The sequence below is a fragment of the Fusarium keratoplasticum genome, chromosome 10, assembly GCF_025433545.1.
Source record: "Fusarium keratoplasticum isolate Fu6.1 chromosome 10, whole genome shotgun sequence".
Taxonomy (NCBI): domain Eukaryota; kingdom Fungi; phylum Ascomycota; class Sordariomycetes; order Hypocreales; family Nectriaceae; genus Fusarium; species Fusarium keratoplasticum.
This window is the reverse complement of record NC_070538.1, coordinates 2,015,967-2,035,973: the sequence shown is the minus strand read 5'-3', so window position 1 is coordinate 2,035,973 and position 20,007 is coordinate 2,015,967. Positions and strand designations below refer to the sequence as shown.

Sequence of the window (20,007 nt, the reverse complement as noted above, 5' to 3'; positions counted from 1 at the left end):
AACAACGGCCGGCGGCTGTCTACACATAATTTACTGGAAGATTCCAATGGCAAATCCTCCCACAATCATCGACCTTGGCACAATGCAGGAACCGCGTGTAAAACAGGATCTTAATGTTCGAATGCGCTGCTTCGAGTGCAACTCGCCCGATATCGTCGGCTACTCTATGGCACTCGATCATCGGGGGAATCTTCTAACCGTCTTTTCCCATAGATGGGATCAAGGGTTGAACCAGCCGAGTCTGCCTATAGTGCCGGGCTTGGAAGACATGACTGACCCCGCCGAGTTGTCTTTGGCCTTCATGCCTTTGCACCAGGGCGAACAAATCTCCGAGGTATATATAATTAACAGGAAATACCATAGACCTAACAGGAGACCCCCCTTCCCCGGGGCGACTGGAATATTGGTACGACCACAAAGCTCTCCCTGTTGTCGCGCATGACTAACAGCCATCCTTCATAGTTTTACACTGACAAAGGGCGAACTCTTGCTTTTGGGACATCCGAAGCTGGGGCTTTCAACATCCAACGCCTTGTTACAGTGCCTCCCAAGCCATGCCGTGTCTTTATTAATGAACTAGAGCATACGATGAAGATATCCAATCTCCAGTTCATTGCTTTCGAAGGAGACAGCAATCACCCCTTTCCTGCTCCTCAAGACGCTCTGCTAACTCAACCAGCGTCCCGCTTGCTGCCGTCACTCAGGAACATCGACAAATGGAAGTATTGGTATACATCATGCTCCATGAAAGATGCATCCAAAGTTTACCCCTGTATCGATGGGGTTGTCAATAGCCGTTGGTACCAAACCCTCACCGGTCTGCTTGTCGAGTTTGCCGACGGCCATCGCGATTCTGTGGGATAGGTCCGTCTAGACTGGCTCACTGAACCGATCTCACTTGATGCAAGGGGCAACATATATATTCGTCGCACAGGGAAACATATCTTCTTTGAGGGGGTCACATTTGAGACGCAAAAGCCAGCAATACGCGGAAACGAGGGGAGACTGGAAGTCAGGCAATTCGACACACTGGAATGGTGCCTTTGTATCAAACCTCGACGCAACTTTTTGTCCAATGGGCGGGATGACCTAGGCTGGCATTGATTCCTGTTGGGAAAATGATGCCACATGTGGTTTGGGTAAGCATAGTTTTGTGTTGTCGAATGGGTTCGTGGACAATAATACAACGATCAACTTGAGGCGATGGGGATTTCATGGGTTGGAGGTTCTCTTGATCCAGTCCAGGATTCAGAGTAAATTTTGGGTATGAGAGAAGGCATCAGTTGGAGATTGTAATAGCTCAACCACCATAGTTCTCAGTTGGCAAAGATTGATATGGAGTGTCAAGCACATTTCTCAACCGATTACAGGCGCCCAGCCCTTGGTATGTCTCCAGCCTTGAGCAAAGTATATTTAGCAGCAATGAGCTATCTATTTGTTTATTAGGCAATCCGAAAAATCTGTTGTCTGTGGCCGAGGCAACCCCCAAGTCAAAAGGGCGATGCCACCCAAAACCAAAGGAATACTGGCTCTACTGGGCATGGACCGAATTAACCTATGCCTGAAATTGGCAGCGTATTACACTCAAGCTTATCAAGTCATGCCACCTTCGGTCCAAGCTTGACAAAAGGCCAGGGCAGACACGAGCAACATGTGCCCACTCGAGGCTCCCCGCCGTGCATATGCAAGCGCTGCGCCCCTGCCACAAGGCTGAATACCGTTGTGAGACAACCACAACAAGTACGATAAGAAAGTCGCAAATGAGATCACGGCTAAGCTCTCATGTTCGAGATTAGTACTTTCTAAACCTCTTTAACTTACCAGTATGCGCCCTTTGGGCCTTGTATTAGATGAAGCATGCTTTATCTTGATATCCCTGCGGTTTCCCCCGCCATCTCAGGAGAGGCTCAAATCAGGCTGCGTAGGATTCAGCTGAAAAGCGATTGGGCTGTACAACACCAGATGGGAGCGACTTGCAGGATACCAGTACCAGGGTATGTCTGCAATCGCCTGTTGGCTGCTCGGTTGTTTAAAAACAGAAGATGCGTCGGCGGCAGCCTTTTTCCTTCGCGTTCCCCCCCATCTACCACGTCCGACAGGAAAGACCTTTTTGTTCAAGGTATATTTGTCTTCTTCTTTTTGGAATTGGCTTGAATATGGAATCTCGACTATGGCCGATCCGACGAGCACTTCAGGGAGTTTCGCCGGTTTGGAAGAATGCTCCTTCGGGCCTCCTTCGCCGAGACACTGCACCGGCGGTGTGCTTCGATGACTGCGGTGAGTCTGAAAGCCTTATAATCGGCGTAAGAACATGATTGACGGTCATTTCTGTATAGATGGCGCTTACAAGGTCGCCTTGTCGATCGGGAAATCCGACAAGCTGTGCGCTTCTGGAGGCTCGTTTATGGGCTTATACCAGGCCTGCAGATCATGCATCGAGGAAAATTCCGAAGGCTCCAGTCAGGACATAAATAGTTACCTGGAGCCCAAATTCGCCCAATTCGTCGCCTATTGCGAAGGAGGGGATGCAGATGCGAGTGGAGGGATCGGTGACGGAACCACGGCTTGTGATGAATGCATCACGACGGCCTTGGAGGATTACAGAGGATCTACCGTCATGATAGTTTTGGGTACCAAGACGGTGCCAACATCGTCGCTTCTTGACAGTAAGCTACAGGGTCTTCCTCGCGTTGCTTGGGCCAGGGCTAACAGTGGGACAAGAGTCGGTCTTCAGGTATGTAACAGTCAAGCAGACGGTTACGTATCACGAAACTGGGCAAGCATCGTCGACTGCCACTTCAGGGACAGATCGCAACGGTGTGTATGCACGTTATCCCTTCTCAGCATGTACTAACCTGATTCCAGAGCCAGACAGTCCACCTGGTCCTGACATTGCCACCATCGTTGGCCCCGTCGCCCCCTCGGTCGTACTCCTCATCGTCCTCATATTCCTCGGCTTTCGATGGTACAAGAAGAGAGAAAGGATAAAGGATCAAGAAGCCCAGATCGAACCGGACGAAGAACCCAAGGTGGAAAAGGCCCAGCTACACTCGGATTGCATATCTCGACCCACGTACGAGTTGGAGGGTTCAACACCCTTCATTCCAGATCCGATTCCTCCGGACGGGGCTGAGATGGCTGCAAACGAGGTTGCTGCTCATGAGATGCCGACAGACAAGAAGCTGGGGGAGAGAAGAGCTGAGGGGGGCGAGGATCAGGTTAAGACGGAAGAAAGCAAGGGCGCGGAGAGCAAGCCGGACGAAAGAAATGTAGGGAATGGAGGCAACGACACAGCAGGCGCTTCCAAGTAAAGTTGAGGTTGAGAGAGCGGCGGGTTGGCGATGCTTGTTATTCTTTTACACGTGCTCTTACAGTCTGAAACCCAAGCACATCAGCCTTGATACCCCAGAAATGTCATTTACAATACATAATTCGCCAAGCCCAAGGTTTCTCACGTTGCACTCTCCCATTTTACAACGTTGCCAAAAAAGGGTCACGTTCAAGCCTCAATGATCGACAACCATAACGTCAAGCGTGCCCACAAGGCTGATCGACATCAGCGCTAGGAACTCGGGCGAATCCTTTCAAAAAGAGACGTCTTTTGCTGGATGTTTGGACTCTCCGTTCAGTGGCGGTACTGTACGAGATCATCGACGCCACTGAATAAATCGCACAGGCTGTGTTGCTGGTTGGAGATGATCAAGGCGGTGTTTTTTGTTGGAAAACTTGGCCTTGCGATCGACAATCTTTGAAGAGGATGCTTACAATAAGTAAAAGGGAGGGGATTACCGACGAGCCGAAAAATAGTCATCTTTTGCCTCTTTGCATTTCCCTCTTATATCCTTACTTTGGTTGCTTGACATCTCCAAACATCACTTATACGATTGAAGATGGATTTTCTACTCCAATATGCAGGACGGACATGGAAGTCCATGTTCCAGCCTCAAGTCTCTGTGCAGAGTAACCCTATTGGACATCTTCATCTTCGACGAGACACAACTCCTGCAGTATGCTACGATGACTGCAGTACGGCACCTCTCTCTGACTATAACTACCCGGCAGCTGATCCATGAATCTAGACAATGCATACAAGATTGGTCTCTCGGATGGAGACAAGACCGATAGACTATGTGCCGAGAACGGTTCCTTCATGCAGGTTTACAACATCTGCATAGACTGCGTAAAAGAAAACAGCGATTCAACCAGAGACACCGTAAACGCCGACATCCAAAACGAGTTCAAGCAGTTTCTCGACAAGTGCAAAGACGCTGAGAGCGCATCCACCATAGCACCCAACAATAACGTCATACAGACAACTTCGTGTGCCGGGTGCGCGACCACGGTCTTGACAGATTACACGGGAGGGGTTATCACGGTCGTTTTGGGCACTAAGACAGGAGCGGCGACGGCTTCTTTGAGTAGTATGTTGAGATCACCAAGTCTCTGGGATAAGAGCTCATCGTGAACAAGACTTTTTTACGGTGACACGCACCCTCAAGGTCACTCAGACGGCTGACACAGGCTCTGACTCAAATGGTATGTCTAATACATCACCTTCCAATGAATAATGGCGAACTAACTGAGAACCAGACAACTCTTCAAATGCCAACATACCCATCATCGTTGGATCAGTCATTCCATCCTTTGTCTTCCTCGCATGCGCCGCCTTCTTCGGCGTCTGGTGGTGGAAGCGACGACAGAAGCAGCCCAAGGAGTCGAAACTTGCCCACGTCGAGGGTGGCAGCTCAGAAAAGCCAGAAGTCGATTACAAGGCACAGCTACCCTCAGACTGCGTTCCTCGTCCCACGTATGAGCTAGAAGGGTCAGCGCCAATAGCTCCAGGCTCTTCTTTACCCGACACGGCCGTTGAAGCTGAGATGCCGGCGAATGAAGTGCCTGCTCAGGAGATGCCGACCGAGGTGAATAATACAAGACACCAGCCGGGGAATGAAAGCTCGGATAGATAGGGTTGGGGGCTATCTCTCGAGTCAAACTTGAGATGCGTCTGCAAGGTACGGTCGAGGTAAGACGCCAGCCATATGCCCGGCCGCGAAATAACGTTGACAAGCCCAAGCCCAGGAACGAGCTAGGGGAGAAGACTCTTCCATAGGCCAGCTGGCTGTTGCGAGAAGTGACAGCTCGACTCGACATTGACTCGTGTCCAGCATGAGGGAACCGTCTTGGCCTATCTCCAACAAATAGCATCAACGACCCCCATCCCCCAAGCTCGTTCTAGAACCAGACCATCATGTTCAGTCGATTAATTCCCGGGAATAGCTCCGGAAAACGACTCCCAACTGAGGCTAAGCCGGTGAGACCTTGGGGGCGGAGCGCCGGACTTTGCGCTCAATCTGAAGCTATTCAGGGGCTACCAGGTTAGCGTACGAAACGGCTCGACAAGGCACAGCAAGGGGTCTGGGGCTGGTCTTGCTATGGTTTTAGTGTGACTGGCTCTATCTTGGTTGTTTGATAGTCCGACCTCGATAACCTAGAAGAGGGGCGTTGGAATGATACTCTGAACTCTCAGTCAATGACTGGCCCATCTGAGCATGAGCGTAGCTCGTATTCTGTAATACAACACAACAGGCATCTCAAAAGATCACGCGACAGGAGACAATACGCCGCTCGGATACGCCGTCGGGATCTGACAAATATTAACGGTACAGGGTCCAAGATTGTCGATGCAGCCGTGGTTTTCGACAATCTAGGTTCGCCAAGGTGTCAGGGGACCCTGTTTCCAGGCAGACGGTTTATGCTAGGAGGACCGAGCTCTCGTTCAGACAACTCGGGCGTAGTTTCCCCTGCCCTGCAAGGACTAGGGGAAAGGGACAGGGCATGGGATGGATAATTATCAGGATCTAGACAATGGCACGTGCGGCGACGATGACTCTGTTGAAGCCATGGTGCCATTGCCAAGAGCGAAGGTCTGGCGCGGGGTTGGTGATGACTTCGTTGGCGGCGGGGATTAGCTGTGGCAACAATCAGTCCGGGATAGCAAATGGTGTCGGACTCGAGCTTAGAAAAGTGGCCAATGGCTCTTGACCAGCTAGTTCTCCTTTGTTCTCTTGTCTCAGATGATGTTGGGTCAATTATCAAGATTCACTGTACAGCACAGTTAGCTTCAGAGTGTGGGCGCGGGCTAACAGAAACCCGACCACTCGGGCTACCCTCCATTTCCAGGTGCTGAAGGATGCGCCAAGTGACGACGCCATTGGCGATGCCTTGGTGGTGGTGATGGAAGTCCGCGGGGCCGGGTACTAAACTGGCTGGTGTGGCCCGACGATGAGGATTCGCTGGGACGAGAATTCGCAATCATTCCATCTGCCAAGAGCCGCGGTTCTTATTCCATCGAGTCGCAGCTTGTCCATCGTGAGCAGAGATGGCTACTCAGCAGACCAAGAATACCCCAGATCTCTCCGTCTTTACCCCAGAATCGCCCAGGCCCGGGGAAAATCTGGGGTTTGCGAGATTTTCTGGGTTCACAATGGGATCTGATCACTCGGCGTCGAGATAGTCGAACGAGTGGCATCACGAGAAGCTGGGGAAGCTGGCATCATGACGCTTCCCATGGGCCTGGTGTTGCAGAAGCGAGGCCCAAGATTGGGTGACTGTGCCGTCAGTGTGCATCGACATGGCACCACCATGGCTTTTTGTGCTCGGCAGCAGCAGCATCTGTAATGGATGCATGTACCAGATATGCATAAGCCAAAAACCTTCAAGGGCCGTCGACCAAGCCCAGACCGTTGCATCCTGCATCCAACAAACGTGGCATATAACACCGCTCAAGAGAGTGACGGTCTCAGGTCGTTTCCGCTGCGTATGTGGCGTCTATCGGTGCAAGGCAGAGGAGCAGACCGCCCCAAGAGATGTGACACGATACTGGTGGCATCGTGAGCCCGGTCTCCCGCGTGGCATCCAGAGTAAAGTAGCCCTCGTGGGAAATGATTTGCGGTCAACACACGTGGCCAAGACGACGGCGCGAACATGGTCGATAAAGATGGACTGAAACCTCGATGGACACTTCATTTGTCGCAGTATCAATCAAGCCGCAGGGTTTCAGTGACGGCGCCAAACGTGGACTCGAGTTACGGAAGAGGCGGCAGTCGATCCCGTAAGCAGAGCCGCCCGCAAAGAGAAAGGGGCCTGGTTCTAAGAGGCAATCTGGATATACCACCGGAGCCGCTTCTTCTACCACATGTTCCATCGCGCCAGGACGAGAGACGGCGTGTGATGAGGCGCGCCGGCGATTGCTACCACAAGCTCCGGCGAAGAAGACGACGCAAGCCCTAACGACAACAGCGCAGTTGGCGTCTGGGGTTGGACAGCCACGGCTTGAGCGCTTTGACTTCGACACGGGTTTAAGAGGGAACAAGGCGGCAAGTTGAGTCGTGGAACTGCTTGGCGGAGGGGGGCAAGACGCTGAAGAAAGGTTCCACTTGGGCTTTGTGAGCGCTGACGGATCATAGGTCCGCGTGCTTCTGGATGATGAAAAGGAGATGCTGTGTACGGCCTGTGAGGTCAGTGAAGCTTATCAGGAAGCGGTGAGAAAAGCATATCGTCTGGATACGAGAGAGATGGTGTTGAACAGGACAAGGCAAGACGCCTCCATCAACTGCTGACCTTTGCTGAATATTCCCCGGATCCTCTCCATCTGCCGTCCCCATCGCCCCTCTCTACCCGTGCCTTTTCCTCTCGCTCTTTTTCCTTTTCCCCCAGATGCCAAGCCCCGTCATACAGCAGGGGTCCCATGGGCTGGGCGTGGCTGGCCAAGAGCTGTCGTGGCGAAGAAAAACCCCGCGCCAAGCAAAGACATGGGAAAGACCAAGACAACGCGGTCAATTGGATGCTCCTTTTCTGCAGCGGGCGCTGTCGAGCTGAGAGGGAAAAAAGCTGGGGGAGGGTCACGATGGGCTTGGCTCTGGGGAAATTGGGAAAAGGGAGGGAGGTGAGCAACAGGCACCCACGTGAAGATGAAGAGCAAAACTCGAGGGATGCCGATTCCGAAGTTGCGACTTATACCGAGGCCTACACAAGACGAATTTTAATTAAAATCGATAGCTCTGTCTCGGGAGGGCGAAGATCATTGCTGTCAACTGTCTCGCGGCCGAGTTTCTCGGGGCATTTGTCATTGAATCGACGGCATCCAGTGCCGAGTCTGACAGTTAAAGGAAAAGCTTGGTAGGAGATGAAGCTCCTGGCTGGCCAGCTCAGGGGCCAACGACGACATGCAACGTAAGAATAGGGCCGTAAGGAGGGCGCCGTTCCTGGCACTATGACGGCAAAGAGAAGGCGGATCAGGAGCTTTGAGTAATGAGATAATGAGATGAAGCCAGGGACCACTCAATGTCAGCAGTAAAGAGTCAGTGCTTCTTCAACAGAGTCAGTGCTCTCCAGGGGATCTGTTTTACGTGCCGCTGGTTGCTCAGAGGAGGCCATTCCAGGGCCATTCCAGTGGGCCTGCGCCACCTGCCCACTCCTTCAGCAAGGTCTCCACTGCACTTTCTGCATCAACGGGCTACAGACGGGGGAAGGCGCGGGCTGACCAACCCCAAGATCCTCAGGCATGCGGCGGGCACCGTGGGCTTTGCTCACCAGGTTTCTCCACAAACTCCACACACATCATCTCTGCCTTCACACCTCCATCAGACAGACACACACCCACCATCGACGCCCATTATCGGCCACCCATTGGAAATGCATAGCACAGCACAACAGGCCCGCTGGCCCGTCGCCGCGTCCAACTGCCCAGCTGCTCCCTTCTCCAACGCCATTGATTCGTCGCCACCTTCTGCTCTCCGTGCCATTCTCCATCCGCGTTCCTACCTCGACGACAAGGCCCTAGAGAGCTTGGCCGAGCTGTCTAGGCCACAACGGGTCTCGACTGGCGGACGCTGCCTGTCTGTGGTAGAGCAGATACAGCCCTAATGCGAGATGGATGGCCATGCCTCTGGCTGCCATCGCCCATTGTTCCCCGTGCCATCTGCTGTCCAGTTTGACTTTGAGGCTTAATCGTCCTCCCGCTGTCGTGTTCAAGGCCGTTTCTTCTTTTTCCTGACTTTTGTCATACCAAATTACGCCACTCCGCTGCTTCGACCACCGAGATATCCGTCGACACCCGTCGACACAGCTACCCTCGATCTCTGTTACGTCAAAGCCAACCAACCCTGTGGAGCTCCATCTCGAGTCTCTCAGTTCTCCCTGTGCCTGTGGACACCTTGGAGTCTCCCTGCCCTGTTCCCCGGGGCCCCATTAATGATGCGTCCGACAGGAAGCCCACTCGCATCTCCAGCGCATCAAGCTAGCCGTCCATGCTCGCAGGGGCACCCTCGTCAACGGTTTCCGTGACCTAGACCCTTCCTTTTCCCTCCTCACCTGTCCTCTTATCCCCCTCTCTGTCGTAGCCTCTGTTCTAGCTCTTCTAGTTCCCCCTCCTCTGTTGCAGTAGCAGCAGCCTCATCTTCCTCTTTAGGATCGTCCCTCGAACCATTCGAATCCTGTTCCTGCCCCTCCCTGCAACACCCATCTACACACACCTCTTGTCTTCCTTTGTGCCGGGTTCTTGGCTGCTTCTGGGCAAGACTACTTGTATCTTGTCTTTCCCACCACACCCACCATCATCGTCCCCTCCATATTCCTTCTTTGCCATCCTGCCATGATGATCTGCGTCCTCCCCTCATTTACTCTCGCCTGTCCGTCATCACGCTAGAGTACATCATAATCACCCTGGCCTGTTTTGACTCGGTTGCCTTTTGTTCCTGGTTTTATACTTCAAGACTGGGTTGGACCTGCCTTCGTCTCTAATAGCAACCTCACAAGACTTGCCACAAGCCGGCCACGTCTCGAACAGCTATTCCAACTCTTCAAAGGATCGAATTGTGTTAACGAGAATGATACTTTATCGGTGAGAAGACATCGCCTGCTCTCACCCCGACTTAACGACCCAATTACACGACGCCCACGATACTATTACTACAACAATCATCACCCTAGGCCTCGTGCTTCTACTCCGTCGCCATGTCGTCGTCAGAGATCCTCACACCGTCGCAACTCAATTCGATAAGCATCATCGAACGAGTATGCTCGGTGTTTTCGCTGCTAGGCTCCCTCTTCGTCATTGGCACGTTTGTGTCATCCAAGGCGTTTCATAAACCCATCAACCGTCTCGTCTTTTACGCCTCGTTTGGAAACATGATGACCAATGTTGGAACATTAATGTCGAGGCAATACCTGGGTTCCCCTCACTCCGTGGGCTGCCAGTTCCAAGCCTTCTTGATCCAGATGTATGTGCCTTTCGGAATACTCCTCGACAGACACTAACATGTGCAGGTTCATGCCCGCAGACGCATTCTGGACTCTTTCCATGGCTATCAATGTGTACCTGACGTTTTACTTCAAGTTTGACGCTCGAAGACTACGCAAGATGGAAATCCCCTACCTCGTCGGCTGCTATGGAATCCCGTTCATTCCTGCCTTTGTTTACATCTTCATCAAGAACCGGGAGGGCGAGCGAATGTACGGTGATGCAACCCTGTGGTGCTGGGTGAGTCCTGAGTGGGATATCTGGCGCATCATTACCTTCTACGGTCCTATCTGGTAAGCAGCACCCAAGCCGGAATCAAAAGCCAATGCTGACATTCACAGGGTCGTCATTGCCATTACTTTCTTCATCTATATCCGCGCTGGTCACACCATCTATCGCAAGCGAAGGGACCTCGACAACTTCAGCTCGACTGATCAGGATCTCACCTCCCTTGGAGATGCCCTCGCTACTATTAAGACTACTGAGGTTTCGGTGACGACCGAGGTGATGGCCCCAAATGCAATCCACCTTCAGCCCATGGGCCGCCGAGCTCCGGACGTCAACAGCCCGCAGGACACAAACGGAGCCTACTCGGTCACTATCTCGGCAGATACTAGCTCCGGGGATATTGCCGATGTAGTACTCCCGATCCAGCAGCAGCAGACGCGGACCAGCATGCAGGTGCCCCCCGTTCAGCGCAACCCAGCTCGACGACGAAATCGCGAGCTCAACAACGCAGCATGGCAATACACCAAGTGTGCCCTCCTCTTCTTCACGGCCATCCTTATCACCTGGATCCCGTCGAGCGCCAACCGTGTGTATGCTGTGTTCCACACCAAGCACTCGTCAGTGCCGCTCGAGTTCATGAGCGCTTTTGTGCTTCCACTACAGGGCTTTTGGAACGCGCTCATCTACATGGTCACATCGTGGGGTGCATGCAAGAGCCTGCTGAGCGACCTACGCATGGGTCGACGACCAGACGTGACCGAGTTGGTGGGTGGCATGGCGCCTGAGATCGGCGTGCACCATCATCACCACCACCGACATAATCTTAGCCAGTTCCGGGCCAACACACGCTCAAATAAGTACGAGACGGAAAGTATGACGGAACTGGCCAACGAGAGCAGGCCAAACTCGGACGACGGACGGCGAGATAACATACACGTATGAGGCCAGCGTGTATGATTGGAGGAGTGGATTTTACATACTTTTCTTTTGTATCACCTTGTATAATGAAGACACAGCTTCCATGGATGGACTGCGTCTTGGATAGCGACACATTAAAGGACGGCATAGGAGGATTGGCCGGACGGATATGACGGATACCCCAGTTTCGTGTCGCGACTGATATATGTTTACGGAAAAGCCTAGGGGCTTGAATTGGGCATCTGATGGATGCTAGTTGAAGATGAATGCGAGCTAGTACATAGGAGATCAGGGAGTTGACGGTACATACATTTACTTGCACAAGCGTCTGAATAGATTCTGAGTGTATATTTTGGCATTCATCGGAAAACATCTGCTCAACATGAAGATTTCGTCAGGCTTTGCAACGCAAACTTGAGCGCCATCAAATCCATCTAAGCTTATCGGGAGAGCATTGCTTTTGCTCATCAAGTCCCCTTGTCAAATCGATGCGTCACATTTTGGTTGTTTTTTCTTTCCTCTTGCTTTTTCCATGAAACATGCAACCCGCCTCTCCTTTTTACTTTTGCTGTCGAATTCATGCGAGCGATTAACGAAGCGAAGGAACCGAGAATCCTTGACCGCCACATGCGGTGGTTGGAGAGAAGCAAAGAGGTCTGCAGAGTTTTTGAAAGGGTCTAGATGCACAAGGAAGAATGCACAGAACTTTTCCTCGTGGACTGCATACAATTTACGCTTGGACCTCCTTCACGCTGAGGGCTTTTATCCGGTACACGAGGAGAAAACGTGGTGTTCTGTAAACCACGCGGTAGGCAGGGGATGGGATGGGAGCCATGCGCGTTCTGTCACATAAAGGGGGCGTGTAGCCGCTTGTCCGGAGGGAGTGATGATAGAATGAAGGATTTTGGAGAAATTAGGCATTTCTGATATGTTTGTTGGAGAAGAGAGAGGGGGGAGATATTTTGTGCAAAAAGGGCGGAGAAGAGGGGGATGTGGATGATGAGAAAAATGAGGTGGTTGTGAACAGCAAAAACAAGAGCACATGAGCAAATCTGGGGAAAATCCGGGGATGGGCATATCAGTGGGCCATTTTTTTTCTCTTTCATTTTTCTTTCCTTTTTTTGTTTTTTTTTTTTACCGACCCCCTTTTTTTCAAGAGATGTACAGGCAGATCAGATCCTGGGGAAGAAGATTGACGAAGCGGCAATTCAAATGGTCTCTCCCAAAGTGGAGTTGGACCACGGTCTTGAGCTTCCTCTTTTGGACAGCATGCCCGGGGATATTCATTACATGGAGATCATGTGTACGAGGTTTTAATAGAATAGACTTTTTGGTCTTTTGAAACGGGAGCGAGAGCTTCTAGGCCTTGGGAGATGCAGGTCGTGAGGGGGGCACAGCACAAACCTGTGATGCCCTTTTCCGTGGGGAGTCCAAGTGGTGGTCTTATCACCTCCGACTCTCTATTCCGCTTTAGCTGCCGCCAAACGGACATGGTCAGAGAAAGAGCGTGACCAAGGACAGGGTCAGGGGATCCGGCTCTCTGCCAAGACAAAGACCAAAATGCGGGGGAAAAGAAGAGAAGCGAGATGGCTGGCTGGCTAAAGCTCTGTTTTGCGGGGGGAGGAAAGCTTGGCCTTTGAAGCCATCTTCTAAAAAGACCATCCATTTTTTTTTCTCCTCACCAACAAGCCACCTGCGGGAAGAGGTGATGGTTCTCCCGTCCATCCGATCGCTTGGGACCTCGGTTCACGGCTATGTGTTAGGCGGTTTGTTCGGTAAACTTGGGATGAACTAGTAATGATTGTCGTGGTCCGAGTGTGCAGGACTGGCACAGGCTGGTGAGTGAGTTGACGTCTTTTATTTTATGAATCCTTTATTAATCACTGTGATATCATAATCATTATGCGGGGCAGTTCATGGTGATATCGATCTCACGGAGATGTCATCTGGAGCGTCATGTCTTGATGGCTTCATCAAGTTCCAGCATTGAGTGAGTCCACCAGGTCTGCACAAAACAATGCATAGTTCACTATGAGTAACTTGTGCAGATGAGCAATTTATGCTATCGCCAAGACTACTCCCAGCTTCAAGAGGGAATGGCTGCCTCAAAGCCTTGTTCACTCACGGACGCGTTCCATGGTGTTGAAGGACGCACAAGCACGCACCGCGCTTAGCTAGGGAGCAGGTAGGCCCCTTGTGTGAGCAGGAGGCAGCCGACTCATGAACCCGCCAAGATAGAGGAAACAAGGATAAGGTTATCCCTATCCCAGGAGTTGAACTCTAATCAAGACTGGTGGTTGCTCTCGCCAAGATCCTAGGTATAGAGAAGCTTGAGCTCACGTGAGTCGGCTGGTGCTAGGTGAGGGCCCAGTGAGTTATTTCCTGCTCAAGTTCCCGTCCCCACCGAGAATAGTGGAGGTGGAGAGAGCGGCAAGTGGGCTGTGGCTTAAACATCGTCAATTAATCAAGAGCATTCGTTTCTCAGTCTCAACAACAAAAAAGCATATACAGATCTTCTCCCTGAAACAGCTTCAGCCGCAATAATAATAGCAGAGGCATCCAAACTCAGCCTACATCACCAGCGAGGCAGACTTCCGTCATGGCAGATTCTCCCTGCACCGCCTCTCACTGCGCTCTACGCGCTGAGGCTGTGTCTCCTCGCCATCTGATTGGCCTCTCAGCCCTCACCAAGAACCCCTTCTATGGCTTCGCTGCCTGCGTGAGCTGACGGACCCGTTGGTTCTCTCAATCTCCCCATTCTCCTCGCGTAATACAACCTTTGCAGCCACTGCATGTCCGAAAATGGAGGTACTCGGCGCTGTCGCCAGTGGCATCGCCGTCGTGCAGGCTCTGGAAGCCGTCCGTAAGACAGTCAGCCTGATACGCGAGATTCCTGAGATACAAGGCGATTTCGATGGCCTTATAAAAGAGGTATATTCTTATTCCTTTGCTTGGCGGTGGGAACGAGCGTCTGACTCAATTGCTCTAGTTGAACTTGACCGAGGCCATGGCCAAGGTCGCTCAGCAGATCCCGTCCAACTCGCCAATGCAGGACTTTTTGGCCAAGGCAACCGAGCAGGTCAACGAGGTGACGACTGAGCTGAACAAGGTCCTTGAGAGCTGTGCTCGCGGGACCGACGAGGCCGACAAGAAGCTATGGAAGGCGAAGAAGAGAAAGTGGCTTCTGGAGGAGCAGAGGATTCTTAAGCTCGAACGCAAGTTGCAGAACGCAAAGGGCACTCTGCATCTCGCAATGACGTCGCATGGGATATCCAGTGAAGCCGAGTCAGCCACTACCCACGAGTTTCGCCAAGACCACCCCTCGCTGATGCTAAAAGCAGATTCCGAGCTCGGTTCCAGATGTTTATGGACCTTTTCATGCTTGAGTCGACAACTAAAGCATTGGGGGTTCAGGCTGAACTGCCAGGACCTCAACCAGCTGAGGAGCTACCACCATCCTATGCCCTAACATCAGAGCCAGAGGAACTCGACGACGATCGTGTGGAGGACCTCGACAGCGATTCAGACTATCTCGGAGAAAAGTCCATCGGTCTAGTACCCACTCATGCCCGAGGAATTGTCCATCCTCCAGGATCCAAAGAAGACGAATATTCAACGCCATGGACATACAACAACTCAGTACAGTTAAGATCCGCCATGCCAGCTCGAAGAATGACTTATACACACACATGCCAGTGTCGATGTCACTTTAAGGAAAGCAGTTATCAGAGCGCACCTTGGACGCGGTCCTTGGTAGGCTCGTGGCTTCTCCGTAGCAACGACTCGAAGCAGTGCACGAACCCGAACTGCTGTCGACAGAAACGCTCGCCGCGCCTCCAGTTCCAGTATCAGGTTCCCACATGGTTCTTCTCCGGGGCTCTGAGCTTTCAGGCAGCTTATAGCCAGTTCTCAGGGCTCAACTGGTCGTTGCGGCCGCTAACCTTGATTGAGTTTACTCACGATATCTGGGGTGATCTTAGGGCTGGTATTCATATCACCCAAAAGACTTTAACCAAGGCACCTTTTTACCCGAATGACCATGATGTTTCTGGTGAAGGGCTTATGGAGGTTAGTGATGAGCCTCAAACTGTGTGACCGTTGTGTTGACAACTCTCATAGTATGCAATCCGCCGTCGACTTTACAATGGCGTTGAGGCTCTCCTTTGTCAATGGGCAAGTGTCTTGCCAGAGTCTGGACTTCCCAGGTAGGTGTTTATTATGCTCTCCTCGCATAAAAGGCAACTCTAACCTGGCCTAGGAATGTTTTATACGAGGCAAATGCCGCTCTTCAGCATCAGTTCCTCACTGACCACGAGATTTACATCCTCAACAAGGTCAAGTCTTTCGTCAAAGATCAGCCCGAGACGACAACCACCCAGGTTCATACTGCCGTCCGCCAGGGATGGGGCCTGAAACAGGCCCTCGAGGAAGAGCCTTGGGCCATCGACACCTTTGACAGCACCGGCTCCACCCCCCTTCACTTGGCAGCCCGGATGAACCGCACTAGAGATGCTGAAATGCTTGTCAACGCGGGCGCCGATGTTGACATCAAGGCTTACCACGGCCGGACGGCCCTCATGTTTGCTGCCAACTGTGGTGATGTTGACACGGTCAAGGTCATCCTCAAAGCCGGCTGCAACCCGAACATAACTGAAAACGACGGTGCTGCAGCCCTCCACTTTGCTGTACGTCGCCACTATCCCGAGATGGTGGCACAACTCCTGGCTGCTGGTGCCGATGCCATGGGGTGTGATGAGCGAAACAGCACACCGCTTCACCACCTGGCTCAGGGGTCAGCTTGCACTTTTGACGACCTCGCAAAGGTCATTGATATGCTTCTCTTGGCCAAGGCCGACATCGAGTTCCCTGATGACCTGGGCTTTACTCCGCTGCTCGATGCCCTCATGTATGATCAAGTGTCAGGCCTGAGGTGTCTGATCAATGCAGGTGCTTCCCTGTCCGTCATTGACTATGATTCACGAAACATTCTACATTTTGCCGCAGAATTCTCCTCCCTGCCGGCCTTGGAACTTCTTAACGAGCTGGACCTCCCAAATCTCAACCCCTACCGCGGTAACGAGGGTGGCTACACTCCTTGGGACTGCTTTGTCTGGATCAGCCATGCCCCGTACTGGCTAGACATTGGGTCGAAGCGTCTCCCGAGTTATGAGGAGCAGAGCTCATTCATGAGGCTCTATGGGGGTATTCGAGATCGAAACCTGCGTGATGACATTGAGACCCTTGAGAAAGTGTCGGGCTTTCTCAAGGCACGAGACGGCCCCATGGCGCGAGTGCGTCTGGTGCCCCTGATCAAGAAGGAGGAAGAGTGGGAGCGCGAGAACTATGTTGCTTGGGCTAAGGCTGTTGATAAGAGGATACAGCACGAGGAGTGGCAGCTCGCTATGGATGATGTCGAGGACTATCTCGAGGATCTGAGGGAAGAGCTGGCCACCCCTGTGTGGAAGACACCGTCAAAGTATGGTTATCTGTATGACGATGAGGTAGTGTCGAGCGAGGAAGAAGAGGAAGACGAGGAGAAGGATGACGCTGTGGAAGCCGACAGCTCAGACGATGACAAGTCAACTGCTGGTGAGGAGCAAGCTTCTGATGCAGAGTCCGACGTTGAGGAGATTCCAAGGCTGATGGATGGGATATCCATCTCGATGCGGTAACTCTTCAAGCAGCCATGATACATGGAAACTGTCGCTTCAAGGCGACTCATGAAAAGTACAGGATTGTTCATATCCAGACTACACTTGGATTATCTAGTTTAGCGCACACGAGAGCTTTCACGGTAGGCGTTTGGATATTGATTCGATAATATGGCCAACCAGCTGCAATATGATAGGTACTATATAGCTGCAAATACTTGTTATGACAAGTTATTACCATTATCCTCGGCATTTCTGCTACGTTCTAAATTTTACAAGTGATATCTCATACTATAAACAGCCAATACAAAGCCTTGGAACAGAAACTCGTGACAGCATCTCGTCGTACAGTTCAACCAAGCAACAACTCTTCCACAGCCATTCATCAGAAACAAAGTATTCTTCTCCAGCCCAGTCTCTCTCTGTACATGAAAGGCCAAGCGCCTATCTTCTCTTGGGGTATGAAGCCATTCTTCGCGCGTCTAAAGAGAAAAAGAGACCAAATCTACCATGGTCTACCTCTCTCTCTCTCTCTAGATGTCCTTGTCTTTAAAGCCCTCAATCATCTTATACTCCCAAAAAGTACCCAACTCGAGGCACTCCTTGACACAGTCTTCTTCCTCCCACCACCACGTGTCGCCGGTGACATAATCTCCCCAGACCTCCATCCACAGCATCCGCCCGACGAGGCACCTAAGCTCCGCCTTGACCTCGTTGTCATCTCGCACCCTGTCGATGAAGGGGTCGCTGCTCTCCTCGGATGATCGGCTCTTCTTGACGCTCTCGGACACCGCGTAGAATCTTGTTGATGTGATGGTGCTGCCGTAGCCGCGGAGGGAGGCTTCGCCCATCCAGTCTCCGAATAGCTTGCTTGGGTTCGTGCAGCGAAAGTTGCGCTCAAGATTGAGAAGGAGATGCTCTTCAAGCCATGTGCGCATGCGGTTTCCGAGAACCTTGGCGCAGGGGAGAGGATCGATGAGCGTCAGGTGTAGAGAGCCTCCTTGGCGTAGACACTTGCTGATGTTCTTAAGCACGGCGGGTATGTCTGACGATGGGCACAGAGCGGGAAGAGAGAGCGAGTAGACGGTTTCAAAGAGGTTCGGCGCAACGGGGAAAGCTGATGGAGATACCGATGGGACCAGCACGGGGTTGACATTTGGGAATTTGGCGTTCGAGAGCGGTGTTGCTGAGAGATGATAGATTTTCTTGCTTGGATAAAGCGCTGCGAGATATGAAGCCATAGCTATAGATGTTAGCATCTGGTCTTGTTGCTTCTTATGGTGTTTTCTTTACCTTGAGATTCGTATAGAGCCAGGATCTTGACGCTTCCGGCATCACGACTAGGTGGTAGAGAGCGAACAGGGCTCTGCGGAATAGGATCGAGGTGAAGCAGAGTAGATAGCATCCATAGCTTCTTCTCCATGACGAGCTCCCCATGGAGACTCTCGTCAACAGTGCTCCAAACCTCTTTAATCCGCGAGAGGACGACGGAGGCGTTTGCAGCTGCCATACGCTTGACCTCTCTGTGCAGCGTCTCCAAGTCTGTGCCAATATCATGACTCGTCTTTATCAGAGCTTGTGTTGGCGTCTTCATGTCTTCACTGGGGTCCTTTTCGGAGAGACATGCCCACTCTTCGGGTGGACGCCAGTTGTCTGCGCCGTTGGACTTGAACGTGATCATCATGGGTACCTTTGTTCGAGCAGCGAATCTAACGCCGGGGACAGCGTTTGATGGAGAATCAGGTCGAAGAAGCGACCCTGGGAAGGTTCTATTTCCTATCAGTGGCAGTTCTTCAGAAGGGTTGGGTAGCTTACCTATCTTCCTCGGGCGGCGTCACAGGCTGGTCGGAATCCGCCTCAGATGAGATACAGACCTCGGAAGACAAGTCATGATTGTCAGATCCAGAAGTCCGAGGGACAGACGATACTTCTGTTTGCCTTGTGACGTACGAAGCTGGTCCCAAAGGCTGAACGAGCTTCGAAGTCTCTGGCTTCGAAGTTTCCTGGCCCGAACACCTCTTTGCCCTCGTCGCCTGAAGACCAACATTAGAAATGTCATTCGACAAACCCGAGTTGCGATGGCTAGCAGTGTTTGAATCCTTGGAGCGTATGCTGTTCTTGTCCTTCTTTGAACCCCGGCCCAGGAGGAAACCAAAGGGATGGTCAGATGAGGATCGGCCGCTGTGAACAGATTGAGAACGTCTGACGATGGATTTTTCTCTTTCTTTCTGCTTTTGCTTTTGTTCGCGCTTCTTTTCCTTTCTTGCGCGGTGCTCTCCCACGAGCTCGCGGTCGGGATCGGTCCATATGACGTCGAACATGGCTGCGGTGAGGCTATCGCGAGGATGCCAGAAGAGATTTAAGGAGTGGAAATCTCGTGTGGTCTAGAAGTAGGTTCAAAATGAAATGGAACGAGTGGAAGAGTGCTGAGGTGTCTATTCTCGTAGGTGGTGCTTGAAGTGGTGAAGAAAGAAGAGAGGTTTTTGCAAATGATGAAGTTGTGGAGATCACGTCAGGCATCTACCACAAGGGACAGTATTTCTCAGCACCGTTCGGCTCGTCTAGTTGACGGCCGTTGCCAGCTGCCAACACTGGCAGACCCTTCTAGTGCACATCCGCACACAACGTGCAACGTCAGTGATGATCAATGGGCCGAGGCATGTCTCCCCCAGCATATTCCATACAAAGAGCCAAGCATGAAGGCCAAGAATGCGTTGGCATGATGGGATATAAAGAACGGAGGAATAGTCTCATCAGGTCAAGCGTAGTCACACAGATATATAACCATCACGACCTGACCCAATAGTAAAAACTCACCCTCTTCTAGAATAGTGGCTTCACCCCTCTTTGGATATGTACAGCTGGATTCGGATGCGCCATTGGACGCCTTCTCGCTTGATAAAGGCCGGG

At 51.9% G+C, this 20,007-nt stretch overlaps 4 protein-coding genes and 1 pseudogene across 5 annotated transcripts, besides 1 other annotated feature; 4 read left to right on the top strand and 1 right to left on the bottom strand.

Annotated features, from left to right (window-relative positions):
* Window positions 1-2,042: 2,042 nt before the first annotated feature.
* On the top strand, window positions 2,043-3,311 carry NCS57_01250500 (uncharacterized protein; the record flags this gene model as incomplete). The annotated part of the gene is made up of 4 exons (XM_053062177.1): window positions 2,043-2,277; window positions 2,337-2,666; window positions 2,722-2,817; window positions 2,866-3,311. 4 exons carry the CDS (start codon window positions 2,043-2,045, stop codon window positions 3,309-3,311), a joined length of 1,107 nt encoding a protein of 368 aa, XP_052908705.1.
* Window positions 3,312-3,890: 579 nt separating this feature from the next.
* Window positions 3,891-4,919, top strand: NCS57_01250400 (annotated as a pseudogene). The gene is made up of 4 exons: window positions 3,891-4,026; window positions 4,080-4,421; window positions 4,471-4,536; window positions 4,591-4,919.
* Window positions 3,891-4,919: a sequence feature.
* Window positions 4,920-10,014: 5,095 nt separating this feature from the next.
* NCS57_01250300 (uncharacterized protein) lies at window positions 10,015-11,470 on the top strand (the record flags this gene model as incomplete). Its single annotated transcript, XM_053062176.1, has 3 exons — window positions 10,015-10,280; window positions 10,327-10,593; window positions 10,642-11,470. The coding sequence occupies 3 exons, from the start codon at window positions 10,015-10,017 to the stop codon at window positions 11,468-11,470; spliced, it is 1,362 nt and encodes a 453-aa protein (XP_052908704.1).
* Window positions 11,471-14,248: 2,778 nt separating this feature from the next.
* On the top strand, window positions 14,249-17,118 carry NCS57_01250200 (uncharacterized protein; the record flags this gene model as incomplete). Its single annotated transcript, XM_053062175.1, has 5 exons — window positions 14,249-14,377; window positions 14,436-14,731; window positions 14,788-15,514; window positions 15,566-15,651; window positions 15,705-17,118. 5 exons carry the CDS (start codon window positions 14,249-14,251, stop codon window positions 17,116-17,118), a joined length of 2,652 nt encoding a protein of 883 aa, XP_052908703.1.
* A 512-nt stretch (window positions 17,119-17,630) lies between these two features.
* NCS57_01250100 (uncharacterized protein) lies at window positions 17,631-19,418 on the bottom strand (the record flags this gene model as incomplete). Its single annotated transcript, XM_053062174.1, has 3 exons — window positions 17,631-18,340; window positions 18,391-18,866; window positions 18,913-19,418. 3 exons carry the CDS (start codon window positions 19,416-19,418, stop codon window positions 17,631-17,633), a joined length of 1,692 nt encoding a protein of 563 aa, XP_052908702.1.
* Window positions 19,419-20,007: the final 589 nt, after the last annotated feature.